Source organism: Psammomys obesus, unplaced genomic scaffold (genome assembly GCF_907164565.1).
Source record: "Psammomys obesus unplaced genomic scaffold, mPsaObe1.curated_primary_1811, whole genome shotgun sequence".
Classification (NCBI taxonomy): Eukaryota; Metazoa; Chordata; class Mammalia; order Rodentia; family Muridae; genus Psammomys; species Psammomys obesus.
Genome location: NW_026585644.1, coordinates 19,188,621 through 19,202,318, shown reverse-complemented (window position 1 = coordinate 19,202,318; position 13,698 = coordinate 19,188,621). Strand labels below are relative to the sequence as shown.

The 13,698-nt window shown below is 41.7% G+C and overlaps 1 protein-coding gene across 1 annotated transcript in view; it reads left to right on the top strand.

Moving 5' to 3' along the window:
* Nucleotides 1-3,474: 3,474 nt before the first annotated feature.
* Taf1b (TATA-box binding protein associated factor, RNA polymerase I subunit B) overlaps nt 3,475-13,698 on the top strand; it is a 64,588-nt gene continuing 54,364 nt past the window's right edge. The window contains exons 1-4 of the mRNA XM_055626021.1: nt 3,475-3,508; nt 5,090-5,188; nt 9,865-9,952; nt 13,323-13,420. Of these exons, the coding sequence (XP_055481996.1) occupies nt 3,491-3,508; nt 5,090-5,188; nt 9,865-9,952; nt 13,323-13,420 (303 nt within the window). The 5' untranslated portion in view covers nt 3,475-3,490. The remainder of the gene's footprint in view (nt 3,509-5,089; nt 5,189-9,864; nt 9,953-13,322; nt 13,421-13,698) is intronic.

Genomic DNA, 13,698 nt, shown 5'->3' with positions numbered 1-13,698 from the left:
TCTTTCTTTCTTTCTTTCTTTCTTTCTTTCTTTCTTTCTTTCTTTCTTTCTTTCTTTCTCTTTCTCCTTCCTTCCTTCCTTCCTTCCTTCCTTCCTTCCTTCCTTTCTTTCTTTCTTTCTTTCTTTCTTTCTTTCTCTCTTTCTCTTTTTGAGGCAGGGTATCATTATGTTGCCTAGGTAACTGTCAAACTCCTGATCCTTCTGCCTCAGCCTCCTGAGTTCTTCAGTTAAAGATGACTGCCACCACACCAGTTCTAACCTTTAGTTTTACTTGAAGAATTTTTTTTTTCAAACATGTCTTTACCAATTTATTCTTTGATCAGCAATTTAGAAGAGATCTAAGTTATCCATAGTCTTGCCAAATCTTATCAATCTTTTAAATTGTGGCCATTCGCCTGGATGTGTGGTAGTTTCTCCTTGTGGCCTTAATTTGCATTTTTCTGATGAGTAATGAATGTGAATACATTTGCATGTGAATTAAAACCCTTTGCAACACTGGGATTGATTGGATTTAATGCTTCTCATTCTATTACCAGACTACATCTTCACTTTTCTCTCTCTTTTCAGAGACCACATGTCGTACAGCACAGGCTGGCCTAGAACTTGCTTGGTAGTTATATGTGACACTAAACTTCTTATCCTCCTGCCTCAGCCTCCTGAGTGCTGGGATTAGAGAGCTTTGGCATACCACACTCTGTTGTCTTGTCTTCGGCCTGTTTTACACTGGGCTGGGCATCATTGGCTTGCGTGAAGTCTTGGTTATGTAAGTCTATTGCTGAGAAGACTAGCGTGGACACTTCCTGCCTTTGCTTTGTCTTGCTGATGTTTTACTTGTTCATTTATTTCCAGTCTTAGAGTTTGAGCCCATGATCTTCCACATGGCATCGCAGCCCTAAGTCGGTTTCTCAAATAGCTGTCAGGTCATTCAGATTTTTCTATTTCTCTTTGCATGTTTTAAAAATAATGTATTTTCTAAGAAAAAAAAAAACCAAAAACAAAGAGTCCCTTTCTTTGAAAAATTCAAACGTGGCCAGGTGGTAGCACATGCCTTTAAGCCTAGCATTTGAGAGGCAGAGGCAGGCAGCTCTCCTGAATTTGAGGCCAGCCTGGACTACAGAGTGAGTCCCAGGATAGCCAGGCTGTTGTAGTCCAAAAATAGCAACGCAAACCACTCAAACACCCATCCCAGTCAGATATGGATGGTTTATTGAAAGCCTGTTCCAAGCTGATCGCAGGCCACAGAGAGGACTCAGGAGCCAAACTGGTCTGCCTTTAGGGTAGCCTTGTTATAGGAAAGCCACGTATAGAAAGGCAAAGGGAGGGAACATTACATTTTGGCTAACTATACAAAGCAATATTACATATTAGCTAACTAGACAAAGTACTATCAGCTAACCTTTAAGCTGATTGGTCCTAAGTGGGGAAACTGAGGCAGTAGTTAGGGTCTTCCAGAGTACAACCAGAGTGTGTCCAAGTGTGGAGATAACACAGAGTGCACCAGAGTGTAGCCAAGTGAGAAAAAGGAGGAGTTATAACACCATTGAGTCATAGTAAAATATAAGGTTAACTTGACCGTCTGGCAGGGTCTGTAGGTAGGTTAACTTGATCTTCTGGAAGGGTTTGTTAGCATCAGCTATGAATAACTACTTCTAGGAAGTAAGTGAAAATTTTTTGAACTAAATTTCACCTTATAAACAAAAATGGGTACTGAATACAAAAATGGCTTCAGCTATGTTACAAAGAGCAGGCCTCAACAGGGCAATGTTTACAAACCCTGTCTGGAAAGAAAGTCCATAAAAGTCTTTTTTTTTTTTTTTTTTTTCCCTATAGCATTTCTGGTGATACAGATGAAACTAGCCAATATTTTATTCTGTATTATTCTATTGTGGTGTTGCTGACTAAGCCCAGGACCTCACAAACGTGCTTTTCTTCTTGATCAGTTTTTCTGGAGTTATTAAAATTCTCACTCTTTTCAAAGAGCTTATCTGTGGCAGCTTCCTGTTGAATGCTTAACTTATCATTTTCTTTCTCAGTCTAAGCTTTTCCTTCTTAGAAATGTATGTCTGTGTTAAAGATCCTTTCTCAGTGAGATCTTTCTTGACGACCCCATTCCAAACTGAAACCACCTCTCTCACTGCATTTAACATTTTTATTTTTGTGTATGGATGTTTTGCCTGCATGTATGTGTCCACCATGTCTGTGTCTGGTCCCCATGGAGGTCAGAGGATCTGATCCCCTTGGAGCTCTACCTACCAAAGTCCGATATCATGGCGCTGCCCCAGTAAAACGGATCACCCCACTTTTTCTAGTATCTTCCATAAACCGCCACACTCCTATTGCATAGCAGTCCCAAGGGGGCGGGGCAATGGGATTAGTGTCCTAAATGATAGCCTTCTATTCTTTTTAGTACCTTCATTAATTTGCTAATATAGAGTCCCTCTTTCCCCCTGCAATGGCGCGCTCTCTCTCTCTCTCCATTTTTCCATTGTTCTGCAGGATCTTCACCACACTCCAGCTTCCCCTGCTGGGGACCTTATCACCAGAAATCCATCTCTAACCGCCCCTAGAAAGAATCCTTAGTATTTAAAACAAATATAGCCCAGCCGCACTGCTGGCACATACCTTTAATCCCAGCACTCTAGAGGCAGAGGCAGGCAGATCTGAGTTCGAGGACAGTCTGATCTAAAAAGTGAGTTCCAAGAGAACCAGCACTACACAGAGAAGCCCTATCTTGAAACAAACAAACAAAAACAAATAAATAAAACAAATATAATCTTCAAAGATGAAGCCTTATTTTGTTCACAGAGGAATCTCCAGAACGTAAAACAATTTTGGTTTACACAATGAAGGAGCAGGAGGTAAATTTATCAAGATGTTATTTATATAAGACTTAATTATATTCACGGGTGAACACACAATTCTTACACAGAAGGAAATGGAATCACAAGAAAGAGGTAAATTCATGATTAGAAATCTAGGTCTAAAAGCGGGGGATGTAGCTCGGTGGTGTGGAATATTGGCTAGCCTGTACAAGGGTTTGGGTCCTAGGATATGCGGAAGTTAAAAAAAAAATCCAAATAGAAACCCAGTTCTAGCTCAACAGCCTGTGTTCTGTACTCAAACACTGAGAATTCATTTCGTAAAGCCCAGAAACTGGAAGTGATGGCGTAGACCTTTAATCCCAGCACTCAGGAGATAAAGGCAATTGGATCTCTTTGAGTTCGAGGACAGCCTGGTCTCCAGAGCCGAGTTCCACGACAGCTAGGGCTACAAAAACAACAACAACAACAACAACAAAAACAACACAGAAAACTCCTCGTACGTCTGAGCCCAGTCTTTAGCGCCCTGCACTGCCTGATTGCGGCCCCGGCGGCACAGAAGACTAACGGAACCCAAAGGCAGAGCCTGCGTTTCCGGCGGAGCGCGCTCCCCCGCCTCTCCCGGAAGCGGTGTCTGCCGCTTGGGTAACGGTGGCGGCGTGAGAGCAGCAATGGATCAGGAGGAGGCGGTAAGGACTTTGAGGATCCCGTGGAGGTCCAGCTTTACGTTCCCTAACTGAAAGGGCGGAGGAGAGCCAGGGGGAGGAGGAGGAGCAGCGCGGGGAGGAGGAGTCGGCTGACGGCGGTGACCGCATAGGGGGCGGAGCACGGGGGCGGAGGCCGCGCGGGCAGGGGAACCGGGCAGCGTGTTGTGTCAGCCCTGGGTGCGGGTGGGTGGAGTGTTTGTACACATGGGGCGTAGACCAGGAGAAAGATGAAGCTGTGGGTTTGTAGGGTGGCCATCCCCGTGGCTTATTCTCTCTGGAAGGGACCACGCAGCAAAGTTCCCTTTGACGTTGGCGCGGGTGAGGGAGAGCGGGACCTGGAACTTGGGATGCCTCCAGATAATCCCTGGGGTACCGATTCCAGACACCTACCGAAGACATTCCATGGCTGCGATGAAACACCATAAACAAGTTGGGGAGAAAAAGGTTTATTTGGCTTATACTTCCATATCCACTGTTCATCATCTAAAGAGCAGGGAAGGAACCTGGAAGCAGGAGCTGATGGGGAGCAGTGGAGGGGTGCTGCTTACTGGCTCATTTCTCATGACTTGCTCAGCCTGCCTCCCCATAGAACCCAGGACTACCAGCCCAGGGCTAGCACCACCCACAATGTGTTGGACTCTCCCGCCATCGCCATCAAACACTGATTAAGAAAATGCCTTACAGGCCAGCCTACAACTTGATCTTATGGAGGCATTTTCCTTAATTGAGCATCTCTCCTCTCAGATGACTTTAGCTTGTGTCAGGTTGACACAAAACTATCCAGTACAAGTGCCCATACCACAAAAGTGAGCAGGATGCCGTTGAACTTTTCATGTGCTTTTAACATGATAGGTATATTCAGTAATTGACCCCCTAAGTCAAACACCGAAGAATTAGGAACCAGTTCTGTTTGTGTGCATTGGCAGAATAATGACAGAGGGTCTCACAGTAGACTCAGTAAATGTATTTGTATTTATTACAAATTTGTATTTATTACAAATGTAATGTATAGATAATAAGTTGATAAAATTGAAATTACAATTTATCACGATCCATCCATATAGACCACAGTCTATCCTTTTGCTTACTGTAGAACATCCCCACCTCCAGCACCCAGTTAAATGTCTGGAACACATACAGTTGAAACCCTTTATGTTGTTGGATGAATAAATCAAAACTTGAAACATCTGCCTCGTGTTACATTCTCAGTGCCCCAAAGGAAATGCCAACCATGTGTTTCATCTTTGTATTTTTGTTTTGTCTATCCATACACTGGGTCATCTTTTTGCCCTCCACAATTCCAGGGAGGTTTCCTTAGGTCTTTGTTTCCAATTTGGCCCTATCCATCTTTCATTCTTTGTTCTCTGCATATTTTTATAGTTTTATGGGATAGTGACTGCATTTCATACTACTAAAGAGACTAAACTCTTCTCCTTATTGTAGATATTGTCTGATGTGTTTTTAGTTTTAAATGTGGGGGAACACTGGAAGTAGAACTTGAGAGCCATGGGGTTTAAAATGCATGTGCTGTCCTGACAGTAACAGTTCTCCTGCCTTCTGTAGCAGGCGTGCACAGACCGCTGTTCGCAGTGTGATGCTGTCTCCTGGGGCCTTACTGATGAAGGCAAATACTATTGTACTTCCTGCCACAATGTCACAGATGTAAGTAATGTGTCATTCACAAATTTTGCTTATGCTTTAAAATTGCAGTTTCACCTTGGTCTGTGGTCTCACTTCTAAAAAAGGAGTCTATTTTATCACTCATTCATGGCCAGATTCCAAGAATAGAAACAGTGTTAAGAGCAATATCTTGGATTTTTAAAAACATTGTAAATCAGATTGGAGATAAACTTTTAAAATTATGTTGAGCCACATTTATAAACTAATGTTTTATATAGACTGTATGTGTATAGAAGGCTTTTGTTTTCTTGTTTATTTTATTTATTTGGTGTTTTTGAGACAGGGTTTCTTTATGTAACAATCTAGGCTGTCCTAGAACACCCTCTGTAGACCAGGCTGGCCTTGAACTCACAGAGATTATCTTGCCTCTGCCTCCTGAGTGCTAGGATTAAAGGTGTGTGCCACCACACCCAGCTGGAAGTATTTAACATTACACTTGAAAGGTATTATTAGTTTTTAATGTGTTGTACTAGCTTAGAGATTTGGAAGGTGGAATGTTAGAATGATGGGAGACTGTTGAGAGTATTGGAAACATGCTTCATTATCACGTGTCTTTGTCTAATTTCTTTACAAACTACAAAGTACTTTCTCATCTATTATGTAATTCCTGCCTCACAACAATCTATGAGATACAATGTTATGCACAGACAGACCAAGCAAGCAGGGCTCATGAATTGTTACTCTTTGTTGTTGTTTTAAGACAGGCTGGGTTCTAACTCAGAAATCCAGGAGAGCTGGAAATAAAGGCTTGCACCACCACACCTGACACCAGTTGAGTTAGCTTGCTAATGTTACACGAGTGCAAAGATTTGGGGTAGGACTTGCACCTGAGTCTTCTAACCCCATCACACCTTTTTTCTTTTTTCTTTTTTCTTTTCTTTTCTTTTCTTTTCTTTTCTTTTCTTTTCTTTTCTTTTCTTTTCTTTTCTTTTGTCTTTTCTTTTCTCCTTTCTTTCTTTCTTTTCTCTCTCTCTCTTTTTTTTTTTTTTTCGAGACAAGAGTTTCTCTGTGTAGCCTAGGCTGTCCTGGAGCTCTCTCTGTAGACCAGGCTGGTCTTGATCCTGAACTCACAGTGATCCCCCTGCCTCTGCTTCCTGAGTGCTGTGATCACAGTCATGTGCCACCACCACCCAGCCACACCAGTTTCTTAAACTAGAGATTGTCACTCTGTGAGGCCGTCTCCACCCTGGAAGTTCTAGGTCCTGTTCTGGTGAGCGTACCTTAGGGCAGTAAACAAAGTGTGGGAAGCCTGCTGCTGGAGTACTTAAACATGCTGGGGTTGTTCTCCATAGGAAAGGATTTGCTGGACGTGCAGAGCTAGGAAGGAATAAGTACTGTCTTTAGCACTGGTTCAGAAAGCTAGTTTGTTACCCAAGAGAGACTGCCCAACATAGAGTGTGATAGAGGACTGATTTACCTTCCTACCTCAGATAACTCAAAATCTGGACAAAACCCATAAGAAACATAGCTAATTTAGCTTGCAACTCAGTTACACAAGTGCTTTTCTAAAAAGATAAGTGTATGTATGGGTATGTGCATGTGAGTGCAGGTGCCTGCAGAGTCCAGCAGAGGGAGCTGGGTTTGGGATGGTTGTGAGCTGCCATACATAGGTGTGGAAATTCAAGGGTTCTCTTGCAAGACTGCACATGCTCTGAGCCCTGAGCCATCTCACCAGCCCCATGGGTGTGTTTCCTGGAGGTGGTCTTCAATCTACAGCTCAGATGTTTCTTTGCTTCCATGTTACTCAGGATATTAGCAAGATATATGCTTTACCAAAAACACTGGGGAATGATGGAGTGTGATCTCCTTGATCATGGTGATGGTCTCATGGAGACATGTCTCATCAAGACGTATAAATGCTTGTATACAAATACATCAAATTGGACACTTGGAATGTATGCCATTTGTCCTCTGCTTTGATGCTCATTGAGGCTCTGTGGTTTAGTCAGTGTTAATTTGGTAGGGTAATTCAAATGTAAACAGAGTGAAGGAGCGGGATGCCATAATGGAAGAGATGGAGTCAGGGCACTATATTTATAGGACTTGAACAGCTGTAACTAATGGCTGCTTTTAGTTCTGTCTTTGATGTTTCCTGGTTCTGATTAAGTCTATTACCGTCATTTGTAGCTTGAAAGAATATAATATTACTACCTAGTTTCATATTTAAGACTCTCAACCCAAGGGAATAAGGATTCTTTAATGTGGGTGACAGTTTTTTCCTTTTCCTATTGTGCAAGGGCATGAGCTAGTGCCTTCTGTGTGCCAGGCAAGTGTCCTACTAACTACATCCCTGGCTGCACCATGATTTTGTGAAAGCCTGTGAACCTCGGAGTCTTCCCTCCACACAATAGGCAACCCTGCCTGTTACCCGACTCTAGTTGTTGCTCTTGGCTCACACTAACCCTGGCATAGTCAATGCATATAATAGCATACCACTGTGCTTCCTGGAGTTGTGCAGGGTGGTGGTGTTGAAATTCAGTGGGTGAAGAGTGGCCAGTGAGTCAGTAGGCCTGTGACAGGTGGAAGCTGTGGGACAGCTCTCCCGACTCTGCTTCTCTCCTTTCCCCCAGCTCTCTGTGTGTGATTCTTCAAGTTCGTGGCACTGTGTTCAGTCCAAGCAAAGCCTTATGAGTGGAAAGCTTCTTTCCTGGTGTGTTTTATTCAGGAAAAAGAATCTAAAGTCCTTAATCTGTCCAGTTTAGACAACATATTTTTTTTTGTAAGTCTTGTAAGTATTTAATAAAAAGTATGGGCCCAAAATATGTGAGTTTAGGAGATTTTATAAGAACAATGCATATTCATTATAGGAAATTTGAAAACTGCAGGTGAAAGCCAAAATCACTAATATTCTCAGTATATATTCAGCAGCTTCGCTCAGCCTTGTTTCTGTGTGTATGGAGGGGAAAGGGAGACTTGCAAGTACCACCGAGCCTTTTGTTTTGATGTTTTTAACTGTGCTGTTCTAAGAATTGCAGGTTTCTAATTAGAATGTAAATAGTCTACAATCTAACCATGAGAATGTTTAGCATTTCCGAGTTTTTCTTTTATGTCCTAGATAGTTCAAATGTAAAAGCCCCCTTCTCACCACTTGCATGTTTTACCTTCTCACTGTGGCTAACTTAGTATATCATATATCTTTGAAAATAATATCTGCAGTCCAGAAAACTTGTTGGTGGAGGCATGTCTCTTATTCTTGAGAAGGGCTTATGTAGCCCAGGCTGGCTCTTGGGGATTGACCTAAGGTTTAGACATGTTAGGTTGGCTAGGTTACTACACAGTCATGCCTTTTATTCTTACGAGGCTCACCCTGCTGGGGGTGATAGAGTCTGGAAACCCAGTGCTCAGAGGACAGGCAGATCCCAGACCTGACGCTTGCCCAGACTTTCTGGAACCCCCTTCAAAAAAACCAGAGATAAGCTTTATTCTCTTAGACTTTTGGTTGTGAGCCTAGCCTTTAATGGCTGAGCCGTCTCTCCTGCCCTTCATTCTCAGTCTTTAAATTTAGAAAAGTATATTAATATCATTTATTTTTTTTAATTTTTACTTTTCTCCAGAAATAAGACTCAGTATTTTGTTCTTTGTTATAAGAAAGTCAATCTAAGATAATTGCCCTTGGTAGCAGTTGTCATTGATCAGTTTGTTATAAATGGTACTAACCATTAACCATTTTAAAATTCTGTTTTGCTGAAAATAAAAAACAGTGCTTTTATTTTATCTTTTCTTTCTTTCTTTCTTTCTTTTTTTTTTTTTTTTTTTCCCAGATAGGGTCTTACTTTGTAACCCTGTCTTGTCTGAACTTTCTATGTAGACCAGGCTGGCCCTGCCTCTGATTCCCAAGTGCTGGGATTAAAGGTATAGCCCACACCCATGACAGTACTTTTGTAAGTGAAATCCTCTCTGAGTAATGTTCACACAACCATGCTGAGGGAATAGCAGCCTCCTTGTGTGACAGGCATCAGCATGCATGGTGAGTCAGGGAGTTGGTGGTTTTGTTTTTGTTGTTGTTTACTTGCTTTGAAGGAGGCTCTGTAGCATAGGCTGGCCTTAAACTCTTGAGCTTCCTGCCTTCACCTTCATAGTGCAGGATTGTGGGGGTGTGCTACTACCTGTAACCATAAATTACTGTTAAAGTGTATTTTGCATGAATACAAAATGGAGTATATTTTATTTTTGGTCCTGTTTGAAAAGTTAATATAATTTTTAAATGGTTCTCCTTATTTTTAAAAAATTAAAATTTATCTTTTAATACTTTTTGTTTTGTTTTTGCTTTCAAGATAGGGTTGCACTGTGTAGCCCTGGCTGCCCTGGAACTTATTTTGTAGACCAGGCTGGCCTCAAATTCAAAAAAATCTGCTTGCCTCTGCATCTCAAATGCTGGGATTAAAGTCATGCATCACCATGCCATGCTTTTAGAATTCATATTTATTTAAAATATAATTACATGGTTTAAAGTAAAGGTTTATTTGTTTGGTTACTGTGTAACTCACTCTTTTAGGAACCCCAAATTTTTTGAATGAAAAAGACTGACCATCATAGTGTGGTTTCACTGTCCTCTGTCAGTCATTTTCAGTTTGGGACCTGGACACTGCCCAGAGCACACTTGGACTATGTCTCAGGGACCTCACTCTGTCTTTACCGTCTGTGTTTGTTTTCTGCAGCGATCTGAGGAAGTTGTAAGTACTGCAGTCATTCCTAACACCAAGATCAACTCCATCAGCAGGGGGCTGAAAAAGAGAAGCAAGCACGGTGAGCACTAACATGCACTTCAAGGCTCTGTTCCATGTTCCTTCATGGTTTGAGGACACAGAACGAATTTTAAATAGATTCCAGACAGAATGCCAGCATTTTAAGCAGAAAATCTAAGTTACTAAATATAGATAAATAACAGAGGGTATGTTTAAGTACTAACATATATTCCTGTTTAACCTTTAGTAGTGACTTTAAAAGAAAAGATTATTTTATATATATGCATGTAGGTGTTTGTCTGCATGTATGTTTGTGTACCATGTGTGTAGCTTCCTTTAGAGGCCAGGGGACTGTGTTGGACTCCCTGGAACCCAGAGTTATAGATGATTGTGACCCACCATGTAGGTGCTGGGAACCACACCCAGGTCCTTTTTGAGAGCAGCCGTTGTTCTTCATTGCTGAACCATCTGCCTCTATAGTCCAGTAGTGACTCTTTAGAGGCTACAACCTGATCGATTTTTATTCAGTTTTATCACAGTAAAATGTGGTTAATGGTAATTCATATATGTAAATCGTTAAAATGTATAGGGCTTAAATGTCTACAAAAAGTTGGATGCTTGCTTAGGTAGTGTCTCATAGTCAATACCATAGTCATTGGCATTGTCACCTGTGAAAAGAGAATAGTCACACCATTGTTACATACAGTAGGAGAGTGCAGAGAGTTTAAAAGGCAACATTATCAGTTTCTGAGTGTGAGACAGTGTGTGGGAACCCTATGCATGCATACCACTTGAAGGGTCTAATCCCACTTAACTTGTGCATGCATCAGAGATTACAGGCCTTTTGTTATATCTGAGACTCTTCCCAGGAGGGAATTTGTTAGTCATTGTGGGCAGGAGACTCTGTGATATTCAGGTAAGTGAAAGGGGTTGGAGTCTTCCCAGTGTGCAGAGGAGTCATGTGGGAGTCAGTAACAGACTTCAGGAGCCATGCGTGAGAAATTTTGATAGCGTGATTCGAATGGGTTTCTGTATTTGTCTGGTAGTGGCAGGCAAAAAACAACGGTCTTCACCCATTGTAACATTTTCTCTAACTGGTTGCTACCATAGCTAAACCTATGATTCTGACTGCTCTGACAGATTTCTTTATGATCTCTTAGTGTTGTGAGGCTCACAAGAATAGTCTGTTTAAAATATTTAGGAGCTGGGAAGATGGATCCATCAGTGAAATACCTGACATACAAGCACTAGAGGTCAGATCAAACTGTGTAAAAGCTGCTAATGTCAGCATGCTTCTTGTAACCTCAGTATTGGGAGGGATGAAGCTTACTGGCCAGCCATCCTGGCCAAATCCATGAGTTTCAGATTCACTGAGAGACCCCATTTAAAAACATGAAAATGGAAGTGCTGGAGAGCTGGCTCAGTGGTTAAGACCACTTGCTTTTCTGGGACCTTGGGTCACATCTCAGTACCCACATGATGGCTCACAACCGTCTATAATTTGAGTTCCAGGGGATCCGATCCCTTGTGGCTTCCATGGGCACCAGGCATGTATATGTGGTACCTATATGTCCATACACAGGAGATGAGATAATACTAATTTTAAAAAAATGCAGAGTGATCGAGGAAGACCCTGTCATTGATTATAGACCTACACACACCCATATGCAGCCACATGCTACCCACCGACATGTGCACACACACACTAACAATTACAAACACTGCACACAATACCACACACACACACACAACCTTAAAAAGGGAAAAAGGAAATACTTAGGATATATCTGGTACCTAGGCACTACTAGTATGTATCAGATTTTTTTATTTTCGGTTTCCCTCTCTAAGCTGGAAACATTTTCACAAAAGCATAATGCTATTGCAAGTTTACTTTCTTTGTGCGGATTGCCCTTTCCTGATGCCTGGACATCATTTCTTGTATCTTGACATTTGTTTATTTGTTGACCAAAATATGTGTTGAAATGGAACTGAATAATCTGAATAAGTGAATAATAATTATTCAGGGATATAGAGGCAAGGCGGATCTTTGTGAGTTCAAGGCCAGCCTGGTCTACAAAGCAAGTCCAGGTTAGTTAAGGCTACACAGAGAAAACCTGTCTCAAAAAAACAAAACAGACAAACACAAAACAAATAAAAAAAAGAAATGGAACAGAAAACTGGTGGACGCAGCAACCAAGTATTTCAATATAGGAATGTTTTGAGCACTGTAAAATACACATTTAAAAAAACCTAAATTTCAAACCTGCCACAGAGAGCCTCTGAAAGCCTCTGCAGTATAGACTGTCAAAGCAGATGCTGAGCCTGATGGCCAACTGATGGGCAGAGTGAATGGAATTTTATGTAAGAAGTGGGAAATAGTAAGAGCTGAAGGGGATGGGAACTCCACAAGCAGAGCAACAGAACAAGATAATTTGAACACAGGGAACTTCCCAGAGACTCATACTCCAACCAAGGACTATTCGTGGAGATAACCTAGAACTCCTGCACAGATGTAGCCCATGGCAGTTCAGTGTCCAAGTGGGTTACATAGTAATGGGAAGAGGGACTGCCTCTGACATAATCTGATTGGCCTGCTCTTTGATCACCTCCCCCTGAGGGGGGAGCAGCCTTACCAGGCCATGGTAGAGGACAATGCAGCCAATTTTGATGAGAACTGATAGACTAAGATCAGAAAGGAGAGGAGAACCTCCCCTATCAGCGGACTTGGGGAGTGGCATGCATGCAGAAAGGAGAGGGAGGGTGGGATCGGGAGGGGAGGAGGGAGGGGTTTATGGGGGGATACAAAATGAATAAAGTGTAATTAATAAAAAATTAAAAAAAAAACACCTAAATTTCTCCTGAAGAAACCTGATAAGCTAGGGTCAGATGAAAGGGGCAGGGATGAGATGAGGGAGGGAAGGTGGGATTAGAAGGGAATGAGGGAGCGGGCCACAGCTGGGATACAAAGTTAATAAACTGTAACTAATATTTAAAAAATAAAATAAAATAATTAAAAAAAAAAAACTTAAATTTCACTGGGTATGCTCAGGAGGCAGGAGTAGACAGATCTCTTTGAATTTGAACTCAGTCTACAGAGCGAGTTCCAGGATAGGCAGGGCTACAAACACACAAACAAAAAAACCCAAACAAAACAAAACAACAAAACCCCCAAAGCAGGCACACAAACTCACACACAGCATACACAAACACACAAATATACACACACAAACTGTACATACACCAAGTGTATATACACAGACATACATAAAATATACAATCACACATAAAGAAAAGAAACTGAGGTACAAATACATGTACAAATACATGAGGTACCTGTGTCTGTTAGCCCATGTCAACAGAGATTGTGTTTTGTAAAAACATCATAGTAAAGTATTAGTATATGCATCTAAAGCTTGTTGTCTATCCTGTAGAGAAAGGCTGGGACTGGTGTGTGTGTGAAGGTTTCCAGTGCATCCTTTATCACCAAGCACAAGCCCTGGAGGCCCTGGGAGTAGGCCCAGAGCTAAAGGTAAGCAACATGTATCTACATGTTAGCTACTCATCCTTTGAAAAGTGAGTTTTGAACATCTAGGCATGGTGGTGCATGCCTGTAATCTCAGCACTCAGGAGGCAGAGGCCAGGTGGATCTTTGTGAGTTCAAGGCCAGCCTGGTCTACAGAGTGAGTTCCAGGATAGGCAGGATTACACACAAACGAACAAATAAAAATAATAGAATAGAATAGAATAGAATAGAATAGAATAGAATAGAATAGAATAGAATAGAATAGAATAGAATAGAATAGAATA